General features: G+C 29.7%; 3 protein-coding genes across 3 annotated transcripts in view; 2 read left to right on the top strand and 1 right to left on the bottom strand.

Annotated features, from left to right (window-relative positions):
* The window catches only part of Hwt (SH2 domain-containing adapter heavyweight), a 180,250-nt gene that overhangs the window by 121,877 nt on the left and 33,328 nt on the right, over positions 1-25,045 (bottom strand). The window lies entirely within an intron of this gene.
* Positions 608-4,917, top strand: LOC141533058 (uncharacterized). The gene is made up of 3 exons (XM_074251732.1): positions 608-719; positions 1,583-1,851; positions 1,942-4,917. The coding sequence occupies exons 2-3, from the start codon at positions 1,586-1,588 to the stop codon at positions 2,684-2,686; spliced, it is 1,011 nt and encodes a 336-aa protein (XP_074107833.1). The 5' UTR covers positions 608-719; positions 1,583-1,585; the 3' UTR covers positions 2,687-4,917.
* Positions 20,800-22,969, top strand: LOC141533066 (mite allergen Der f 3-like). Its single transcript, XM_074251741.1, has 6 exons — positions 20,800-20,888; positions 20,947-21,023; positions 21,837-21,934; positions 22,022-22,277; positions 22,367-22,519; positions 22,630-22,969. The coding sequence occupies exons 1-6, from the start codon at positions 20,843-20,845 to the stop codon at positions 22,771-22,773; spliced, it is 774 nt and encodes a 257-aa protein (XP_074107842.1). The 5' UTR covers positions 20,800-20,842; the 3' UTR covers positions 22,774-22,969.

Here is a 25,045-nt window from a genome sequence, read left to right on the forward strand (position 1 = left end):
TCGGGTCGAATTTTCTTGTGACATACCTTGTCTTCGCTTTCATTTGAGTTCGCTCTTGTCCGTATTATATTATTATTCCTGCACTGCTGTACTGAAACCAAATAGTTCATATCGATGTCAAGAAACATAAAACTACATATTGAACCAATACGTTTTATTTTCATGAAAATTATCAGGGTCTGTGAAACATCGACATTTTTTATTTGGTTCGTTTTAAAATCCAAATTAAAATTTTCTAATTTTTGTTTGATAGCTAATTGTAAATTTAAAACCACAAATTTAGAATACAAAAATATTTTGAATATGACGAAAAAAAAATAGAAAAACAAAGTAATACTTGGATGTTATTTTTGTTTACCAGTATTGAAAGAATAAATCAATGCTTAGTCCATAGAATCATGGAATAAAAATTCGTCCAATATTATACGGATGACGCATATCAATGAATATAAAAATTTTTTGTAGCCAGACTACTCTGATGCCTCAACACACAGAAATACTATATGATGTATTTACCATCAGCTGTGTAAACAATCCACGTCACGATCAACAGTTTTATCAGATAAAGTCGTGTTATCAGTCTTTACAGATATGATTTTGGCGAGTACTTCGACTTTGACATACGGCAAGTGAACAGAGACTCGGAGTTTTCTCACGCGACAGGAATATTCAAAGTGTTTTATTAGCAATATTATTCTTCTTGGAACGAACAAATAGCGGTAAGAGTTTAAATATTTTTTTAAAACAAAATATAGAACTCATTTTTACGGTTGAAAACTATAAATTACACTATTGAAGGATTACTAATATCTCGGTGAAGCAAAAGGTTCGGATTCCTAAAACAATTAAATCAAAGATTTTTAAATTGGAAGTTTATTTCAAAGTTTATTATTTTAAGCATTTTTGTGAAAAATAAAATTGTGAGAAAGAAAGAAAAAATTTTCTTTAATATTAATTTACATCTGCGATACCTGATTTTAATAAATCATTGATAAGAATCGTGTGAGCGCGATAATCACCTGAATAATCCAATTCGCAAAATAAAAAATAGAATAAAAGTTAATACAATCCGATTAATTGTTTTTATTTTAATGTGAAGTTTTGTAGACAACTGAGAAGTCTAGAGCGATTGCAGCTTCACCTCAAAGTCAGTGAATAGTACTATTTCTTAAATTTTTTTTTTTTTTACCGGAGACTCGGTAAATTTTTCAATTTTACTGTAATTTTCAAGATTAAATGAGCAAAAATAACTTTTAATCTAATTAATTAGTGAAAATTAATGGTACTTTTTTACATTTCATTTGTGAATAATTATTGAAAGAATTGTAATTAGATCAGGAATTGCCGAATGTCCCACGATTACTGTGATTTTAACGGTAATTTTTAAAGAAAATTTTTTTCCGTGTAAAGAAATTCGGCTTATTGTTGTCTTCTCACAATTTTCCCAAAAAATTAGAATGATATAATTCATACTGGATCAAAAATTTTTTTTCTATTTAGCTTTTGACGAAAATTACTTAAAAAATAAAAATCTTCAATGTCAAAAAATTCATCATATTTAAAAATAAAAAAATTTTTCTAGATCATGGAGAACCTGTACCCGAGTCTTCACGACAAATTCAAGAGCGAAGGTATGTGCCCTATTTGCATGATGGAGATAAACAGTTCATCCAAATACTCGTGCACAAACGGACACATTGTTTGTCACCGTTGTAAGCCCTATTACTACTGTTGCCCAACCTGTCGATCAGAATTGAATATTGAAGCGTCATCTCAAGAATTCACCCATGAATTTCACATGCCACCAGCTATGCACTACATGCCACATCCTTATCCAGCATATCCTCCCAAGTATGTAAGCTTCTACAAAATAACATAACAAAACTTATAACCTATAACTCGTGACGAAAATAACCTATTCTGCTAATAAATAAATCACAGCCCGAGACCATCTGCACCATTTATCGATAACGAACGTCATCATTGGAGCCCTCTACCTCCAATGGAAGACCAAGAACTTCTTCCTTGTCAATATTCATATTTGGGCTGCTACGCCAATATTCCCGAGCACCTCAGAGATTTACATGAATCAAGATGCCAATTTCGTCCGTATCTAGAAGAAGAACATCTTCCAACTGACCTAAATACAGAAGAGGGTGAGTTGGAAAGCTGTAGATACAGCGTTGTCGGCTGCAACGTAAGATTGCCAGAATGGCGAAAGCAAGTACATGAAAACTTGTGTATATACAAAGATCGACTGGATGCGCTGGATGACATCCAGCACGACTTTGACTCCTTTCATTTCGAAGATGGTGATCCTGAAGAAATGGTTGAGTGCAAGTTCAATCGGTACGGTTGCATAGTGAAAATGCCGAGACGCAGGAAGAATATGCATCAAATGAAATGCAACTACCGGAAGTATCATAACGAAAATGACAATGAAGATTTTCCTGCGTGCGATGTAAGCTGCGCTCAACCTGAAGTTGATCCTGATTCATATGTTCCCTGTCGGTGGGCTGTTTATGGCTGCCAAGTTGAACCACGGTACTGCAGAAAGCTGACTCATGAAGAAAAATGCAACTATCGTAGAGAGAAATGCAGATTTGCTGAGTACGGTTGTGTAGAAATGATCGAACCGTTTAAGCGACATCTTCATGAAGCAAGTTGTAGTTACGCTCAAAAATAGACAAGGTGCTGTTTGATATTGATCAATGAATCATAGTTTTTAAAAGTTAAAAATGTGGTTTAACAGCAAACCAAAGTTGAAAACAGAAAATAATTTTGAAGTATGAATGGATATTCTTATTTTGATTTTATTCAAAATTTATTTCTGTACTTAATTTTTTAAATTTTAAAGGTATTTGAAAACTAGAAGCTAGATTATAATATTTTATGTAATTAAACGAAGAACAACATTCACTGTTATTCAATGATTGATGTAAATTTAACCTGTAAAATTGATTATTCTTTGCTATCCTGAGAATCCTAACCAGGATACTTGGATAAAGTTATCAAATTATTGTATTGGCATCGGTCTCTTATGATCTCGCAAAGTTCAAGATCTATCAATCGTCCTAAAGTCGATAAAAATTATGTCGAAAGATTTTATTAGATAGATACAGAGGTAGATTGATGGATACAGGTCAAGCAGCACATATTGAACGTGAATTGATGAGATCATCTTTTATCTCAATTGTTTTTGAATTTTCAATATTTTCACTATCAAAAGTTGTTATTAAATGATTTTGATACGTTGCGAACTATGCAATCAATTTATTGATTTATTAGAGATATAGTGTAAGTAAATTTAATCAATGAAACGTCCATAAAATTTTCGTTGGGTTAAATGGTAAAGGTTAGATTTAAAAAAAAAAAAAATTTGAAATTTACTATCATCGAAAAGGACTTTTAGTTTTTGAATTATTATAAAATATTAAGAATTATTAACAAAATTTTCGGCCATAATAAAAATACGAATTTGTAAAAATTTGGAAACAGTTTAAAACTGAAAATTTTTAACTCTATCAACATTACTCAATATTAAAGTGATAATGATTATAAGTTACTGATTTTCTAGACTTAAAGTGAAAAACTCAAGCTTCAAGATGAAATATACGAGGAATGATAAAAAAGCTCCGGGCAATTCCAGCTAGTAAACACGCAAGACATACAGTTGTAAAAGAGAGAAAAAGTGGATCGAGCAACAAAAAAAAAAACTAGTCTGGAAAAGTAACAAAAAATTGATTGCACTTGTACGTTATTTGGCATGCAATATATTTTCATTGAGGATTCTTGGGTAGTATAAGATATAAGAGACTGACATTAACTAAGTATGCAAAGAGTTTTATTTTATTTTTTGAAGAACCTAATTAGACACTACTTGGTCCTTGCAACTAACTATATACTTATGCAACATTTTAATAATGAGTGCAAAAATTTTGAAACTTTCTTATCATCTATCATAGAAGAAAAAGTTTGTTCAATTATAATAGCTTAATTAAATTGAAAACTCAATTATTGCGGTATAATTAAAAGTTTATAAATAAAATATAGATATTTAATACAAAAGTAGAGCAAGGTTGAGTAATTATAGTATCTTTAAGACTAAGGCAGTTTTTAATCTAATGAATACTTACAATTACGAACTGTACAACTTAAGTTTATTGATTTAGAAGTTATTAACATCAATATTCCGTCGAAGAAACTTTTTTTTTTTAAAGCATGTATTGCAACTTGGTTGAACACTTTTTTTTATTAAATTAAGGGTACAAGTGTAGTGGATAGAATATAAATAAATAAATAAATCAAACAGATGTGAGAAAGAGAATTAGACATCCAACACCCGGAGTCTAATAGCGTCTTCAATTTCTTGCTACTTTTCGACTGATGGTTGAACGACGCCTGAAACGTTATCGTTATATTATAGCACACCCTATTTATGCCGTCTATATGGATGAAACTTGGGTTAGAAGCGATTTAAGAGACAAGATTAGCTCAATTTTTTACTGCTCCGTTGTTTCAGTACAGCTTTTACCGAAATTACTAAATTCATCAATCATTTTTTTTCTTGCACTTTGATGTTCGTATAATCCGTTTTTGAGATTTATTAACTGATCTGATTGCCGTAATTAAGCCACTCTTTGAAAAAGTTTTACTGAATTCGAATACAATCCGATTGAACTTATTATGATTTACGTTGAAAAAAATTACTTGATCCGAGAGAAATATTGATGATGGCAGAACAAAATTATTTTAAAGAGAACTAGTTGTCATGATTCAAAAGTGTTTTGTCTTGAAACTCGTCTTCTTAATTATTATCCGTCTTAATAAGTATTAATATAAGTATTAATAATTATATCAGTCTATAAAATCAAAGTCTTTATTAAAAAAAAAAAAAAACTATTGACCAAAACTAACAATTTTTTTTTTTTTTTTTTTTTTTTCCCCAAGAATTTTGTATTCTTACTCTAGTATAAATAATCAAATTTTCGATCGAATTAGACCAGTAACTGGTAAATCTAGTTACTAGCCAAAAACTCGATTTCATTTTTACTAAGGTAGTTTAAGAAAAAGATTCTTCATTTGTAAAAAAAATTAAAAATTTGGAAAAACGTTGACCTTGCAGGCCATCCCTTAGACTTCCCACTCAGTTGGAGTTTTTTATGCTCAAAGCATCCAAAAATATACCTAAGCACGATTTTCAAAAATCTGAGTGAAATTAACAACTTCTCACGTTTTATTAATTTTCAATTATTTTTTTGCTGAAGTTAAAAATATTTTCCAGTAAACTATTTTTAAATACATTTAAGACTTGTTTTTGACGAAGCAGAACATTAGAGAATGTCAAAAATCGATTAAATAATTCGTTATTTTGATTGAAATGAAAACGTGAAATTCTTGAATAAAATCGATCTAAATAACTCGAAGTAAGAGTGAAATTTTAAAGAAAATATTATACCGAAGACTTCTTCTACTTTTATTTTTTTGCATATTCAACATCCTTTGACAGAGAAAAATATAATTATTTTTCAACTAAATATTAGATGAATCAAAGACTAAAGAACTTTAATCCGTCTTACTTTTGAACTGGACGTTTTGTCGGAAATATCAATACTATTTTTTACGGATGTAAATATACTAGAGTCTACTCTAAATAAAAGAGAGGAAAGTCTGTGTTTATTTTTTATCTTTTACTTTCACTTTCTACTTTGGATTATGAAAAGAACGGATATAGTAGAAAATAATCAATGTTTACTTGAATTTGCGCACCTCAATTCTCAATTGTGGAACAGAAGTGCTTTATAAATAAATTTCTTAGCGATTTACTTCTAAGTGAAGTCGTTATATTACTCAGTACTTTAACAAAATGAGTTAAAGTGCATAGTAGAGAAAATTTATCAATGAACCGATTCAATTTAAAGTCAATTCACTAATGCAAGGTTTTAAGAAGAAAATTCTATCGAAAAAGCCGTTTATCGCACTTTTCATCGATCGACCTGAACTTTTTTGTAACAGCTCTAAAAAGTAATTACTGAAATTATTTTTTAACCTTTTAAATTTTTTTACTGTCAATTCCATCATTCATACAACAGACATTGAAACTCGCATTTTCAATGCAGGTTATATGAAAATTTAGATTCCGGCGGGTAATAAGGCCTAGCTAAGGGCTAAGGGCTAGCTAAGGGAGATTTTGAAAAAAATCGAAAATATTGCATTTAATTATTGCAATGTATCATTAATTTTTAAATTAATACATTAGCCATAAAATATAATGGAGTAATGGTAATTTTCACCATAAACAAACACAAAATTAAATTTTTTCAAAAACCTTGCGAATAGGCCTTATTTTACTACGGTAGGGTAATAAGGCCTGCGGATTATACATACTGGAAATAGTTATACTATACTTGATAAAATTGGTATTAGAGATCAATTATCACTTAAATTGAGCAACAATACTTTTTAAGATGTTGATAAAAATTAGAACAATGATTTTAAATTATTAAATATAAAATTATAAAAAATGTTTACCATTTACTCAAATCGTTTTTTAGGAATTCTTCTGCGCTACTTTAGCATATGACGGATGATGAAATATAGAAGACAAGGAACGTTGTATCAGGACTCTATAAACTTGTAACGACATTTCTCTGCTAGACGCTTCTACTAGAGAAGTCTTTAGCGGAAGCGGTTATTTTAAACAGCATTTTTATCACTTAGGCCATATTACCCGCGGGTACCTTACTTTTTCTTTTCAATGTAAGATAATGGAACTTTACAATTAATAATTAACTTCATGAAGCTAATAATTATCGTTCAACAAGATTAATCCTGAAGAAAATTGTAGGAATTGAAGAACAAAGAAAGAATAAATGAATTTCATTAACTTGACATCTTTGAACTTCTCATCTATTCCGTCCTTTCAAATATCAATTACGAATGAGTAATTGCTGTAATTTGAAAAATGAAGTTAAATTTAGATTGCATGGTACCAGATTATATCAGCATTTGTATCTAGATCTTGCCCAAATGAAAAATGATTCAATTAATGTCACAGTCATAAAGTGAGTTTTGGCCGGCTTCCGTCAAAGTGATGAAAGTAACTATTTATAAAGCTCTCCCTTTTAAAATCGAAGCTACCAAGCAACCGTCAAAGGTTTAGGTTCATAAGTTGCAGTGTGGTATTCAACAGAAGAAGAAGAAGAAGAAGAAGAAGAAGAAGAAGGCGAGCAAATTGCACCCATGGGAAACAACCTATACAGACGGACTCTCGAAGGGTACAGAATACGACCAGCTTCCTCTAGAAGTCAAACCGACTTTAATTAAGACACAGGTGTTGGTTGTCTCAATGGGACGGGGTTTTTCCTTCTGAATTAATATAAATGTTTTGATAAATATTTTAATTCCATCGTATACTAAATTAGACACGATATTACACCCGACCTTCATAAATACTTTCGATTGAATTTTAATAAGCCAATCAGACGGTTTTATTTTTTAGCGGTAGAAAAAATTGTGGTAAGAAGAAGAAGAAGAAGTAGAAGAAGAAAAGAAAATGAGAGACATGCCCCATACATTTTTTAAAAGCAGATTTTCGTCGAAATTTCTGAGATTAATTTAACATTTTTATTGTTATGATTGTATGACGAAGACAATAATACAGGCACACAAAAATTCTTTTTGCTTGCATAGCTGCATTTTTTTACCATTTTGGCAGTTTTTTGAGATTAATTCAAAATTTTGGTTTAATTTTACAAGTTTTAAAAAATAATGGAAATTCTCAGTAATATCTAGCTAAAGGAAATTTGCGATAAAATAAAAAATCTTTAACTTAATCAAAAGGTTTTCATGTTCATTATTATTCAAGTAAATTTTCTGATAAATAAAACGAAAAAAGTTGACTTTTACCAAAAGCGAAAATAAAATTAAAAATTTTTCAAAATTGTAACAATTATGTGTTAGTTTATTCTAGTCATTATTTCAGCGTAATTTAACATAATTAAAGTGTTGATACTATAATTCAATATTTAAAACCAGTAATAAAAATATTGTTTTAAAATTGTCATGATTAATCATCTCAAAGACCAAATATATAAAATACAATTTGATTATTTAAGTAAATATGCTAAAATCCTAGACTATTTTATGGTATATTTAATAGAAAATGTCCGTAAAATTAATAATTTACATTTAAGTTTATGGATAGTTTTTGTTCATTACCAACATCTCTAAATTAAGCCTCAATACTCAATTTCATGAAAAAGTAATCTAAATAGTAACATGTTTTAATCACAAACTCTTATTGTTCGCCTCAACAGATCCTTAATCATAATCACTAAACCAATATACTGCACATTTGCGATAAACGGCGAGTTCTCTGACGTAGGGTAAGCAGGCCTATTGTCTTGGGATCGGATTATAGCTCATGGTGTTTTACGTAATTAGGCTTACGTGACAAAGAAGTTCAGATAATAATTAATAGCAACAGTCAAGTAATTGAACGATATTATTAGAATATCATAATTTATTGTATAACATACGTCCGTTTTTTAATTGTAAGCTACATGAAATCGGACATTCGATCCGAAACATCTAATATAAGATACGCATGTAAAAATTTACCACATTATTCAAAAGTCATAAAGAGAATAAATGTAGTCTAATAAAATTCTAATGTCTAATGCTTTTTTTATACATAACAAAGTTTATTAATAAATAACGTAGCAAAAACTAAATTATCTCTTTATAATCTTTATCTATAATCAAAAAAATTTTTTTTTTAATTGATGACTGCAATTTTTCAAATTAAAGAAAATTCTATTAATTGATGACAGGAAAGATTAACTGGCAAAGAAGCATCAAGTTTCACGGTTCACGAAGATGTATCACCTCGATTTGCTTGACCAAATAGAGTAACTTGATACGTGCGATATGTCATCTGTCACTTCACCCTCCCGCCTCTTGATCCCATTGTGATGATCTAATCGATACGAACAGCTAATTCTATTTGAAAAAATTACAATTTCGAATCAAAATGTAAAAGTAATTTGGTAAAACTATATTGCTGGTAGATAAATAAAAGAATGAACGGCCATTAAAAATTCAATAAAGTCATCATATATATCGTCCATCCCCACATGGGATTGATCAATTCACATTCTCATCTTATCTATTCACCCTTGCACTAAGTACCAGTTTTTTTCTTTTCCTTGAAATTGCTTTAATACGATTTTTCAAAGAGAAAAATTTTGAGTGTATAATGGATGGGATTAGCTAATGGTCGCGTCTGCATCAACATTGAAGGGGAACAATGCGATGACGCATGAAAGCCGATTCACATAATTATATAGTACTTTTTTACTCTCACTGATGTACTGCTTTATTTCGTCTCAATAAATGTACAAAATGCGTGAACAGAATATGTACTTTTCGCGTTAGATTACATTTTTCTCACATAAATATCATGTGCTATAGAATTTTAACAATTGATGAAAAATACAAGAGGTTTAGCACACGCAGTCCTCATAAATTTTGACTATTGCAAGAATATGGGTGCTGTGATTAACAATTTTTCACATTTACTGCTCTGCTTATTGATTTTTTGAGTACAATGTTTAATAATGTAAAATATTTAATAAATATTTTCAGACAACGATGAAAGTTAAGGTGCAAAGTAAAATTTACAGATCCCGTGTAAAAAAAATCGTCTTAAAATTGTCGTTTGTTTAAGATCTTAAACAATGACACAAACCAAGACTATTTTAAGACTTTTTTAAGTCGCCAAAAAAAAAAAAAAAATTCTGAGAGCAGATTTTTGAAATTTGGTTCTTGAATTTGTGATGAAAATTAATTTTTAGACAACTTTACGACTTTCTAACCGCTGGATTTTTTAGTACGCTCTTTTTAAATTAAATTTGAAAATTTATTATCAGACAATTTTAAGACGCTCCGTTTTAATGTTCCGGAGCTCTGTGAGCTCCATCTTAAAATAGTCTCGAAAAATTTTTTAAAGACTATTTTAAGATTTTTTTGAGATTATATTAAGATTTTTGATTTGTATCACGGTTAAGATCTTAAACAAACGACAATTTGAAGACAATTTTTTACTACACGAGATAATCAAAAATAATTGTTTTCTGATTCTAATTTAATTTGTAATGTTTATGATGCATTTATAAGTAATATTTTATAGTAATTCCATAGTAGTAGTAATTATACTATTTATGAAAACTATACTAATACCAATATCTGATTGAATATATAAAATCTGACTTAACTTTTTAAAAACGAAAATATTTTACGCTCAGGTGCCCTCTGTTGGACTTCATAGATACTTCATAACATTTATGGATAATTTGTTTTACTAATGAAATTTTAAACTAATTACAAGAGTAATTCACAACGAGTTAAAAAAATATGTATTAAAATGATTCAAATTAAATTATATTTTCTTATTTTTACTATAATAAAAAATATCAAAAAACATGAGGTGTTTAAAAATTTTTATTGGTAAATACTTCTTGATTTGTGTTAAAATCTAAATCTATCTTTTATTTATGATTTTGTTCATGTTCAAATAATTTCATCAGAAATTTTATCTAAATTAGAAACTTCAGAATAATTTAAATTTATTTATCAGCCTTCTTTCATACTAATAGAGATCAAACTAAACGAGTTTATTGCAGAAAGAAGAGTATGTTCAATGTTTGACTGTGCAAAACTGTTAAATTAAATTAGTCAGCCATTCTAAATTATCGAAAAACATTTGATCAACTGAACTACTCCACTAATAAATCCAAATAACATTGTACGCGACTTTTAAGATCTTAAGACTCTAACTTCTGAAAAATTAATATCCTAAAAAGTTTGTTTGTTTAAAACTTTATATCATCACAAAGGAAAATAAGGAATCACATATACATGTTTTAAAATGAAGGGAATAAAACCGTATTGACTTGCAACGCATGAATAGCCCATGACACAAACTATAAAAACATGAAATTCATAAAAAGTTGAATTGAGTAAAAGACAAAAATTTAATTCAATTTACTTCTTGTCCTTCAACTTTGACGGAAATAATTTCATTCTTTTTCATCAAGATTACAATATTTAATTCAAGGCTTTCGTAAAGAAGTGATCAAAAATATATTCACGATCTCGGGAATATTCATCGTGGAAGAGATTTGAAGAAGGGGTTGAAAATCTACTTCTTGGTAAGAATATATAAGAATATATACAATGAACAAGACAAAAATCTTAGTTGTGAGTGTATACATTTTGTAATTCAAATATGTCGCGACTAAGGTTAATCTTGAACTTAGCTCAAGGGAAAAATTAAGACACTGGACTAAAATGAACCAGAAAAGAACCAACCAGCCGTCTAGTCATACTTTTTATTTCTTGGTCATTTAAAATTCCGTGCTCGATTCAAGAAGCCGGGTCACGTCCGTGGCGTTTGGTATACTCTAATCTTCGCCAAAGAAAAACTAATTTCCCTCATTTTAATTACATTTACAGTGAGTCAATCATCAAACCAAGAACATCTCTCGAATATTTATAACTTTGTTTTGAAGTCATTGTTTTATAATTCTATCAAATGTAAAAAAAAACTTGTTTCATTTAATAAAAAAGATAACAACAGATTTCATCGTCGTTGATATAATTTTTTTCTGTCTAACAAATAAAGATTTTGATTTTTATAAATTTATATTTGTATTGATTTTGAAGATTAATCAAGATCAAACAAATAATTTAATTATGGATTGACAACAAGAGTGCAACAGGGGTATGCACATTCACATAATTAACAGTTCTTTACCAAATGAAACAATACTCGTAACACGGAACACGTAGTTCCCTTTGCAATGAAAACAAAAGCATTCTCGCCGAATAGACAAAATAAATCAAGCGTAGGTATAGGGTGCACACTGCTGATGATAGCGAGACGCGATAAACGATTGAATACACAGTACAAATACCTAACTAATGAATTTTAACTCAAATGTGAATAGAAGTAAACAATCGGAAACGAACTCCACAGACAACTAAAAAGATTTCTTCTAGTTACCAGTTCACTATTAATCATGGAGATCAATAGAAAAATTTTATGAAATGGTTATTTAAAGTAGGCGACTTCTCTCGAAAGCAAGCTTCCTCGCAACTTGCGATCTACAACTGAGTCCTGTCATACTTTCCTGACAATCTTACCAGACGAAAAGCGTGGCTTCACATTGAGCGCCAATTTGTAACGTAGATTTTTTACAAGGCAGGTTAGAACCAATGTAAATGCGGATTAGAACATTCGACACAGTTTCTTAATTACAAAGAAAAATTTTTGTTCAAAAAATCAATTCAAAAGTTATTTTGAAAAAATATCTTGAAATTTATGAATCGTGATATCTTTTAAACAAAACACCTGGTTTAAGCGTGGCTTGCAGCATTCAATGCATGTTTTGAACCCAAAAAGATATTTTATTAATTAAAAAATCAATCTGATAGTAAAATTCGATTTTATGCAATAAAAAAATTTTTTTTAATTTTTCTATTGTTCATGATTTATGATAAAATTTTCTTTTTCAATTTTTATGCATTTTTATTTTGTGAAAGCTAGTTAATTAGTAATTCATAAAGCCGCAATAACGATTTATAGATGGGAATAAAGTAATGGATAGCATTAAAATATTATTGGACTGTTGGTAGCATAACGTGATACGGTGATTAAATGACAGTAATTAAAGGACCAAATGTCAGTACCAACTCCGTGCACATAACATATAGCCCAAGCGTGAACATCGTGTTAATTTCTCCATCAAAAATTATTATTTTTTTTTTTTCTAATTTTTTATAATTTTAATGTAGCCCTTTTATGAAATAAAAGATACAAATTCTGAAATGCACACCTCAGCACTTAAGTTAAGGTTCAAAATTTAAAGACAAAAATTTTTCATAAGTATGATAAAAAACAAATCATTATCAATGCAATGTGTAAAATTTCTTAAGAAATTTATATAAAAATAAAAATGAGCATATGAGATCAACAGATCACTCGTAAAAAGTAAAAAAATTTTATCTGCTCGGTGTTCATGCAAAGCTGGCTTAGGTGAGAAATGTAAATCGTACTAGCCACTCTGATATATTGCCACAAAGATGTGATTTTCAAACCTTTAAAGTCGATAGGTAATTCATCGTGACTTATGGTTATTTTATGAAAAATTTATTTACGTAAAATATCGATATATTTTTGACAAAGGGCATGGGAGACTACACTGAAAAAAATTTTAGTGTAAAAATTACATCATCAAATTAAATTCAAATAAAATAAAGATGAAGAAATTAAAAAAAAAATTTTTTTTTTTTTTTTTTTTTGTTTAAAGTCACATGAACTACTAAGGTCATGAGCGACTACGGTAGGGAGTCAATTTTTGTGGTTGGGCTCGTTTCATTTTTTTTTTTTTTTTTTTGGCTGAGCAGAATAATACACTTAAATATTGAATATATTCATTGGTGTATGCCGGACTCGAACCCAGTCCAATGCTTTGGTAACCAAGGACCGGATCCGATAGGCTACTGTGCGCCTTTTTAATTTTAATTTTGTTCATGTAGACGGAAAAATTTTTTTCAAAAATTGAATTTTTTTCAAATTAAAAAAAAAGGTTTTGGAACGAAGTTCCTTACGGGGCGTTGCGGAAGGGTATCCTCTAGCTGGCCAAAAAATGTCCGTAAGATTTTTCTGTACTGACAAATATTGCAATCAAAGAGGAAATGTCCGACATTTAAATTTTATAGCTGTAAGAGAATGAAAGAGCTTTAGTTTTTCTACTAACAAGTTTATAAATTTGATGATCTATGATAATATTATATATCGATTTAAGATTTAATGTTACACTTATAGAAAATAAATATCATCGGCTTTGTAAAATATTCACTCTAAAGACATAAACAGTCAGAAACGCGAACAAGCGTACTATACCGCAGGCTCTTGATGTAGAGACACTTCTGGAAAGTGGCTGTCCTTGCCAGCACCTAGTGTGATTTACAGATCCAGAGGTATGAAGTCTAAGCATAGTAATATCTCTCTTTCTTCTACCCTTGGGGTTACACCCTCGGGAACACCTTGAGTGAAATACGTAGGCTTTACACGCAAAACTCTACATCCACTTTACCTTATTTTTTTACATCTTTTTCGATTCTAATGCTAAGTCTAAATTAATATTCGGCGAAAAAAGGATTACATTTAAAATTCATGATAAAATAAATGAATATTTCTATTTCTTTTCTTTGCACTTTATATAGAAACTTAATCAATCACTAGAACATTTTGTTTAGAAAAAAACCAAGTAAGGTACCGGCGGGTAATAAGGCCTAGCTAAGAGAGATGTTGAAAAAAATCGAAAATATTGCATTTAATCATTGCAAAGTATCATTAATTTTTAAATTAATACATCAGCGATAAAATATAATGGAGTAATGGTAATTTTCACCATAAACAAACACAAAATTAAATTTTTTCAAAAACCTTTCGAATAGGCCTTATTTTACTACGGTAGAGTAATAAGGCCTGCGGGTTATACATACTGGAAATAGTTATACTATACTTGATAAAATTAGTATTAGAGATCAATCAACAATGATTTTAAATTATCTATATATATATAATAGGGTGGGTCAAAAAAATCGAATAATTTATTTTTGATTTTATACTCTGAAAAATAGGTTCGTAGACACCTAAAAAGAATTCTCTCCAAGTATAAGCTCTTAATTATAACGGGAAGGTCCTCCGCTTTGCGGGTTTCTATTTTTTTCGAATAATCAGATAAAAAAATTTATATCTCGCTTCCAACTGCTTGGAAAAATATTCCATGGCATAGATTTTGTGAGAAATTGAATGCTTTACAAAAAAGGTCTCTTATGACTTTTTCAAAAACTCAACCGATTAAAAGATATTCATAGTTGAAGTTTGGCTATTTTAAGGAAAATATTCGTTTTTATTATGAATTTTATAAGTCGATGAAAAAAATTATTTCGGATTGCGGAACTCATGATTTTGTAGGAAATTTACTGCTCTACAAAAATGGTCTCTTATGATTTTTGATTAAGTGAAGCCGTTACGAGATATTCATCGTCAAACATTAACGAATATCAATATTTCCAGTTTTTGATCAATAATTCGATAAATTTTAATTTAAACTATGAGTTTCAGGAAAATTTACATAAATTTGAGTTTCGATCGATAAAGAAATGTTATAAACAATTTTTTTAATATTGTTTTCAGTCTTGAGCTTGTTTGATTGCATTAAAACAAGAAATTAGAGCATTTTTTTCGACATATAGCCAATGATTAGTTTAATTTGAAGTGAATGACATATTTCTTTGTCAAATTTAATATGAAAAGTATTGAATCAAGTAAGAAACAACCAGTATTTAACTTTTTTATAGAAAAATTTTTTATTGAATTATCAATTGCAATATAATTGTCTATATTTTTAACATAACAGTACGCTATTACTATAAATAATTTCTTTTATTACAATTTGGGAATGTTTTTGATGTTCTTTGACAACTTGCAATAAGTACTGGAATTGTTCTTCATTTTTGTCAAGCATTGATTATATTCACTGACTAATGCAACAGCTCGCTCTGCTGAATCATTGACAACTTTTAGTTGTTGAAAGTATTCTTTATTTTCGAGATAACTCTCATTAGTAGGCCATAATTCAACATCGACATCAAGAAAGTCATACGGTAGATCGAAGATTTTGAAAAGATTTAATGACTTTTTAGACACAAAGTCACTCAGAGTTCTCTGCGCCAATGAATTCAAATCTTTTTAGCAATTACAAATCTTTTAGCTTTAGAATCTGTACCTTCACGAGTATTAACAGCTTCAACAATACTTTTTTTACTTCTAATGGAACGCCATCGTCAAACAGTGATAAAATGGCAAGTTCATCACTCAAATACCATAAGTGCGAAATCATTTTTTCACACGTAGCTGAAGAAATCAAAGGATTGATATGTTTGTACTCCAATAAATTTTTCATAAACTGCAAGTCATGATAAGCAGCAGTTGTTGCAGAAGTTGATGAAAACCAAGCTTTTAAATACAATGTGACTATAAAAATACAGAAATGACGAAGACCATGCAATTCTTTCTGAGAGAGTTTGAATTCATCTCTGAATAGATACATTTTCAAACTATAAATGGCCTTAGCCATCCATCTAGCATGATGAACAGCACCAGGACGTTTGAAAGAAATCTTTTCTTGAGGCATTTCTCCAAGGAAAATCAATGATAATTCCAATAATTCTTTATCTAACTTATTATAACATTTCTTTATCGATCGAAACTCAAATTTATGTAAATTTTCCTGAACACTCATAGTTTAAATTAAAATTTATCGAATTATTGATCAAAAACTGGAAATATTGATATTCGTTAATGTTTGACGATGAATATCTCGTAACGGCTTCACTTAATCAAAAAATCATAAGAGACCATTTTTGTAGAGCAGTAAATTTCCTACAAAATCATGAGTTCCGCAATCCGAAATAATTTTTTTCATCGACTTATAAAATTCATAATAAAAACGAATATTTTCCTTAAAATAGCCAAACTTCAACTATGAATATCTTTTAATCGGTTGAGTTTTTGAAAAAGTCATAAGAGACCTTTTTGTAAAGCATTCAATTTCTCACAAAATCTATGCCACGGAATATTTTTCCAAGCAGTTGGAAGCGAGATATAAATTTTTTTATCTGATTATTCGAAAAAAATAGAAACCCGCAAAGCGGAGGACCTTCCCGTTATAATTAAGAGCTTATACTTGGAGAGAATTCTTTTTAGGTGTCTACGAACCTATTTTTCAGAGTATAAAATCAAAAATATATTATTCGATTTTTTTGACCCACCCTAATATATAAGAGATTCCTATCTATATAGTCACTCATCACGATATCTCGGGAACCATCAGACCTAGAAACTTGAAATTTGGTAGGAATATTCCTTTCGCCGAGTAGAGGTCAGCTAAGAACGGATTTTACGGAATTCCACCCACAAGGGGGGTTGCGGGGGCGTTAACAATGAAAAATTCCCGTTTTTAAACTATAGCTCCTATCGACACCAAATTTGGTAGGAATCTTCTGTAGGAGATGTAGAAATAATCTATGAATGAATTTCACGATATTCCCCCCCCCCCCCCCCCATGGAGGCTGCGGGGGTGACTTTGAACAATGAAAATTTTTAATTTTCAAGCTAAAGGTCCTATCGACTCCAAATTTGGTATAAATCTCCTGTAAGAGATGTAGAAATAATCTATGAATGAATTTCACGATACCTCACCCCCATAAGAGGTTGCGGGGGTGGCTGTTAACAATGAAAATTTTTAATTTTCAAGCTATAACTCCCATCGACTTCAAATTTAGTAGGGATATTACTTTTACCATGTAGAGGTCAGCTAAGAACAAATTTTCAGAAATTCCATCCCCAAAGGAACTTGCGGGAGCGTTAACAATGAAAAATATAGGAGCTGTTCTATAGGTAGATTGACTCATCACGATATCTCTGGAACTAAAAGACCTAGAGACTTGAAATTTCGTAGGAATATTACTTCTATCATGTAGAGGTCAGCTAAGAACGAATTTTAAGAAATTTCTCCCCCAAAGGGGTTTGCGGGGGCGTTAAGAATGAAAAATTCCCGTTTTTAAACTATTAATCCTATCGACTCCAAATTTGGTAGGAATCTTTTGTAAGAGATGTTGAAATTATCTATGAACAAATTTCACGATATCTCGCCCCCATAAAGGGTTGCGGGGGTGGCTATTAACAATGAAAATTTTTAATTTTCAAGCTATAACTCCCATCGTTCTCAAATTTGGTAGGAATCTTCTATAAGTGATTTCAAAATGATGTAAGAGCGAATTTTATAACAACCTACTCTCAAAATGGATTGCAGGGGTGGGTGTTAACAATTAAGATTTTTAATTTCCAAGCTATAGCTTCTACAGGTTTTAAATGTGGTAAGAATCTTTTGTATGTGATGTAGGAATGCTATAAGAGCGGATTTTATGATAGCCTACTTATAATATGGATTGCGGGGGTAGGTGTTAACAATTAAGATTTTTAATATCCGAGCTTTAGCTCCTGCAAACCTTGAATTTGAAAATACTTTTGATCTACCCACCTCCTCTTACACATCTACCTCATAATTCTTACGCATTTAACATGTCGCGATATCAATTGTTGCCCAGAAATTATCCTTGAGGCAATAATTTTTTCTATTGACTCAAGAAAATTTATTTGTTTAAAATGGTGTTCTCGGTTAAAAATATTTTCATAATTTCAAGGTTACATATTTTTCAGCGTATTAATAACAAAATAAATTCACATATGATGTTAAATTCAGCTAGAAATAGCTTTTCTCGAATTCTGACTTCAAAAGGGATTACGCGTGCGTTAACAATGAAAATCTCTTATTTTTAAACAATAGTTTTTATGGCCTCAAACTTTTGTTGGAACTTTTTGTTTACAATGTAGAAATCATTTCAAATAGGATCGTACGAAATTCCTCCCCTACATAGGAGTGCGGGAGTGATGTTTGTCAAAAATTCACATTGTTCCTATAGATATAAAATTTAATAGAATCTCAGGAGAAACAAAAATCACAGGGATGGCCTCCAAGGACAACCAATTAAAATTTTTTTCTTTCTTAATAATTATATTTTCTTACAACAATCGTCTCTTTAGCAGCGGATAAAAAGTCATCATTATAAGGTTTCTAAAATTTTACTTCATATGTAACTATTGAGTCAACGGACTAAGAGATTAACATACATTTTATTTTTATTGATCATTAATCGATGAATTGTTGTTATTACGGAGAAAATTTTAATTAACAACAAAATTCGCTGGACTTTGACCTAGGCAGATTTTAACTTCACTTATGAGACCTACAATATAACTTTAACTGAAATTTCCAATGCTCATTTAAAATTTTTTTCGTTGTATGAATTGTTATTCATTTTTTCAAGAAAGCCACGGGAATGTTATATTAATTGCACATGGAAAGCTACAATACATATTAGCTAGAAGAATCACGTGGATAAAAGGTAAATGTTACTCCGATGGAATTTGGAATCTCTAAGTCAATATAACATTCCAATCAAATTTCAAATTTAAATCTATAAATACAATTCTGTAAACGCCCAGCAGAGCGGGCGGGTAACAGCTAGTTAAATATAAAATTATAAAAAATGTTTACCATTTACTAAAATCGTTTTTTAGGAATTCTTCTGCGCTACTTTAGCATATAACGGATGATGAAATATGGAAGACAAGGAACGTTGTATCGGGACTCTATAAACTTGTAGCGACATTTCTATGCTAGACGCTTCTACTATTTATAAATGTTATAAAAAAGACAGAAACATTTTGATGATGTGTATAATATAACTTCATAGAACTTATTTGTGGTTATAACTCCTTCCAAGTAACATGGTTCGTATCCTAACTTAATAATTCTAAATGACACTCTTAGATAAATACAATCGAACTTTGCATTGACAAAAGTAACATGATTTAAGTATCTGCAGGCATGATTGACCGATGAAGGACATTAAATTCAAAGATATTCTCTAAACTGTAGGAACATCGGAATTTGCATTTATAATGAAGAACTTTGTCTGTAAGACTAAATGACTATCAGTTTAGCGAAGACAATGAAAGTCGAGAATGACCACCAACGACTCTCGGGTCACAACCAAGTTTATTTCAGGCCATCATTAGACACATTTACGTTGGTAATTCTCGAGAAGTGAATTATTCAGTTTAGGGATCGAAAACTTTACAGGAAACTTCTCAACCAATGAACAAGTTAAATTCATACATATGGATGTACAATGTCCACATACATCGAAGTTTTTAAATAGAATGGACCAGGTTTAATTTAACAAAGTTTCCACTGTCATCACTGTATTATTTTTTTAGTTTTTTAACAGTATGCATCTCATATCGAACGAAATTTATTTTGATGATTTTATTTTTATTTAGAATATATTAAAAAATGAACCCGAGGGTTTTACTTTCAAATGAAAGTGAAAGTTAGTTGAGAAAAAGCAACGACACAGCTGTCCAATTGTCAAAAGCAATCACGGGTTGACTACCGTCGCGTTTTTCATCCCATGATCCAAAGACTCCCTAACCCGGCCGCTTTATTGGCACTTTGTGCCGACGCTGACCAAGTTTGTATCGACCTGAGTGTCATTACGTCGGATTATTGGCAATTCTTTTCTGTTAAATATAAATCAGTTTCTTTGAAATAAGAAATATCAAAAAGACGAAATGTTTATCTTCTATAAATTTACCACAAATTTAAAGGTTAATCATTATCAAAAATGAATGACAATGTTGATTAAATCATTCATGTATTATTGGAAAATCAACGAAAGTTCAGTTGTAAAAAGTATAAATGTAACTAGGTTTAATATACAAATATTGACACTTATCTGTCGATAAATCACATCAATCACGTGGATTGAAAATTTTTAAAATCATTGTCTCATTTTATCGTGGATTAAAAAGTGATAACACTGAATATGAAGATTAAAGAGACAATGGGTATTAAAGTAAATTTTACTTTTTATAATTCGGAGATTGGAGTTAATTAATCTCGAGATTAATCAGTTCATTCCTACTTTTAAAAATTTTGAAGATATCTAATCGGTTTTTTTCATCTCGAAATCTCTATCTGTGATGATTCTGCATTATTAAATCTTTTTACGGTATATAAATGAAAGCAAATAATGATTCCCATAGTTTTCCAGATTTTTTTTATTGACACGCACTACGATGATATTGGTTCTATTTCTGTTCAGTGTTGGAAAACTTGCTCATGGTAATTTACAAAAGATTTTCAAAAGTTTTTTAAGTTTTTGACACTAAATTTATTCCAGCTGGGACTTTGCCACAAAATTTTCATGCACGGATTATCAACGGAAGTGATGTTCAAGCGGGTGAAATTCCTTATCAAGTGAGTGTTTTTATGTAATTTATAAATATGTTGGAGTTTATATTTAGGACATTTGCTGTACGTACTTTAATTTTCCTCACATTTTATCAAATATTAAATAAGCTTTTATGAAATTTTTTGCTAAATTATTTACTGCCATTATTGCAACTTTTTAGTTTCCTGGATTTTTTGGCATAGAAAATCGAAAAATTATCGTTTCAAAACTTTCGTTTTTTGGTTTTTACTTATTTTCTTTCACTGCTAATTTACAATACTTAAAATGAATATTTGTTGAAATAAATTATTGAAAAAACAAAATTTTTGTCATCGGAAAATTTCTGATAAAACTTATTTAGATAAATCTAGCGAATTTTAGTATATTGCATGTAAAAATAAATAATTCAGAAAAAAACCTTAAAAATGTCAATTTTTTATTTTTTTTCGTTAGAAAAAAAATTTAATTTTAATTTTTAGATTGTCCTATTTTTGATAACTTTAAAATAAGTCACTGATTGTAAAAAAAAAAATCGGAATATTATTTTTATGGATTGAAGTATTGTCGACCGCGAAACTCAATGCTAACTCTAATTATTATTGATCACGAAATAATTATCCGATTTTAATCAGCCCCCGAAACTCTAAATGATAGAAATTTCAGTCTGATAAAAAAAAATTATTATTACTGATTTTTGAAAGAATTTTTTTTAATTACATAAATTAATCGTATTAGCTTATCTTTGTGTTCAATTTAATTAATTTGTGATGAACTGCATTCCAAAAATGTACCAATTAATCAAATAAAATTAACGTCTCATTCCATTGAATGTTTTATAGGTATCGCTTCAATACGTTTTCATTGCTAATTTTCACTTTTGTGGTGGATCAGTATTAAATGAAAAATATGTGATTACTGCTGCTCACTGCGTTGAAAGGTAAATAAAAATTTAATATAAATTACGATCGAAAAATTTTTTTTGCCTCATTTCGGCGAAATGTAAATTACCAAATTTAAATTACAGCAAATCTGCAGAACAAATAAAAGTCATTGCAGCTACCACAAATTTGAAAAAACCAAACTCAACTCATTTTGTTGCTGAAATTACCGTCCATGAGAAATACAATTCTTCAGATTCGTGGAAAAACGATATTGCGTTAATAAAAATAAAAGGTCGCTTTGAAATAAGCGCAGTTTTGAAATTTGTTCCCTTACCAATTCCAAATCAGGATATTCCAGCTGAGTCAGTCGCGGTTATATCTGGCTGGGGTACTTTACAGGTGACTAAAATAATATTTAATTCCATTTTTGAATAATTATAATAAATAATAATTATTATTATTTATCTAATGAAATTTTTTCATTACAGGAGGGTGGAAAGACTCCAGTTGTTCTTCAAAAAACTGAAGTATTTATCGCGAGTCAAAGCTATTGTAAGCAAGTGCATACCGATGCGGGAAGTAATATTCATGAAACTCATATTTGTGCTTATGATCCTGTCCATGAAACTGGTCCGTGCAATGTAAGTTAACCATTTCATGATGAATGTAGATTTTTTTATTTATCTATGTAACAAATCACGTTTTGCTTGAATAACTTCTCCAACATAGTTAACAAAAATTTTATTTTCAGGGTGATTCTGGCGGACCTTTAATGGTTGACAACAAACTTGTTGGTCTTGCATCGTGGGTTCGAGGATGTGCTTCGACGATGTATCCTACTGTTTATACCAGAGTTCCTAGTTTTCTTGACTGGATTGAAGCTAACGCTGTTTAATTTAATAGCCTCAATTTCAATGATTTTTTTATACTTGTATTAATTATGGATAAATATCAAACTAAGTACAAAAATATAGCATAATTTTTTTGACAATGAAATGATCAATTTTTTACATCTGACATGATACTGACATTGGAAATCACTCGATTACGTTTTGGTTGGGGGAGAAGGGGATCAATTGAATCAAAAATACTGTGATAATTTTCTTTTAGTTAAATTAATTAAAGAAAAAAAAAAAATTTTTTTTATGTGAAAAATAATAAATTAGTATATTATGATGGTAATTAGTCAATAAAAAAATTATTAATATCCTCTCTATGCAGGATTTTTTTTTTCAATAGTTCTTGAGGCACTAAATTTTGAAATATTAGCATTTAAAATTTGCATATTTTACATACGAATCAAGGTATTGCGTGTTGCAATATAATTTTACAAGGAAACTTTATTTTTTTTCGATTTTTTAAAACCATTGTTTAAATTGCCGCGTGGTTCAATTGACTCCGTCTTCACTACATTTAAAAAATATTTTCAAAAAATTGCACCCATACTTTTTCAAAACTATTAAAAGTGGAATTTTTAAAACATTCCAAGATAATTTTTCAAAATCAAAACAACTTTTATTTCTATCCATAAAAGAATAAAATCTTATTTTACTTGAATCATTAGACCTCAGACGTTACACCTCCCCTTTGACACTTTGACTTAAGTTGCTCTCGTAAGATGAAAGGCTCCTTCCGACGTTATTTTCCTCAGAGTGTACAATCATCGATCATCAAAGCTGAATAGAAAGAAGTCAGTAAAAGCATGTGTCCGATAGGCTTTTCATCAGCATCGCGGTTGGTGTGCTTGACGAACCATTTCATCAGGCTGTTCAAGTGACAATTGCGGAGAAGACTGTGGCGTCGCTTGTACAGCCTTTCGCATCTAATAAAGGCCTTCAGCATCGTTCTATCTTCCATTAACGTCATGAAGACTTCCCCACTTTCACTGTAGATGTGCTATGCGTTTCGGTTGGTGCCACTTTCAGCCCCTTATACTGATTTGTACGTCTTCTTTCCTTGTAGATACAAAATTTACACCAACATACAATACAAAGGATTCTCCTTGAAATTTTCAGCAACAGTATTGTCTTCTCGGCAGTGACGTTGGTACTTTATGACACATTCTGAATTAAAATCCATAAATTACACTTGGAAACACATGTGATTGAAATTTAATGATAGGATATTAAAGAAGCTTTGTATTTAAGGGAAAAAAATTAAAAATTATAGTTTGCTCGTGAAAACTTATAGAATCAGGAAACTATTCAAATCAGCTCAAAAAAGTTTGGAAAATCCAAAAGTGCACGCCTCATAATCACATTTTTCACAATAAAATTGATTAAAATAAAATAATAAAAAACAGAAAACTCAGAAAAACAGAAATATCAAACCGTAAGAAGACATAAATTGAAGTTATAAATTATGATGACGATATACCCGTCACAAAATTTTGTTTATTCTCTTAATTATATAAATTAATATTATTAAAATTAATGGCTGATTGAAGTTAGCTTAGTATCGAAGTAACTCAAAAACATCGAGCCTGATTCCTTATTAGTTCAGGATTAGAGCGCGCTCGTATGGGCACAATTTGAATTCCTAGTAAATTAATATTGGACATAAAAACCCTTTCATATGTACGAAATAAATTTTATTTCTTGCAAAATTGGAATTTATTTACAAAGAAAGAAAGAAAGTCTTAAGTCAAGCGTAAATTTTCTTAAATCAAGAAAATCTTAAAAAAGATTGAAAATTTTTTGAATGAAGTTAAAATTTCTTGAACGAAATTAAATTTTTTTAAGCCAAGAAAATTTCTTCTTGCTCCAAAATAATTTCGGTCTTCCTTACAATTTTCTTGGTTCAAGAAATTTTTTTTTTTTCTGTCTATAAATACTTCAAAAACTTCTCATAATAAATAAACCACCGATGAAAATGATATGAAACCTTGAAAAATCACAAATTAAATTCAAAGCCTTTCCAAAGATACCTAATTAAACTGAACAGCTATGACTTGAGCTTATTGAGAAAAATAATATTTTTCCTATTGAAATTTAAACTTTGTCCTAATAGTATTAATTTAAAAAAAGTAAAAAAGTAATTGTACTTTAATCTTTACTTCAGAAATCTTTAAAAGTGAAGTCGAGGGTGATTGAAGATAAAGAAGATAAAGAATAGACTTTATATTTAGAATTTTCGAGCTCCACACATCGACTGTGTCAACATTATTA

Source organism: Cotesia typhae, unplaced genomic scaffold (genome assembly GCF_013202065.1).
Source record: "Cotesia typhae breed Kobodo isofemale line unplaced genomic scaffold, CoteBio_Ctyphae contig_122, whole genome shotgun sequence".
Classification (NCBI taxonomy): Eukaryota; Metazoa; Arthropoda; class Insecta; order Hymenoptera; family Braconidae; genus Cotesia; species Cotesia typhae.

Coding starts and splice junctions, on each gene's coding strand:
- LOC141533058 (XM_074251732.1), top strand. CDS start 1,586: ATGGAGAACCTGTACCCGAGTCTTCACGACAAATTCAAGAGCGAAGGT. Junction 1,852..1,941: donor TATCCAGCATATCCTCCCAA/GTATGTAAGCTT, acceptor AATAAATCACAG/CCCGAGACCATCTGCACCAT.
- LOC141533066 (XM_074251741.1), top strand. CDS start 20,843: ATGATATTGGTTCTATTTCTGTTCAGTGTTGGAAAACTTGCTCATG. Junction 20,889..20,946: donor TGTTGGAAAACTTGCTCATG/GTAATTTACAAA, acceptor AATTTATTCCAG/CTGGGACTTTGCCACAAAAT. Junction 21,935..22,021: donor GCTGCTCACTGCGTTGAAAG/GTAAATAAAAAT, acceptor TTTAAATTACAG/CAAATCTGCAGAACAAATAA.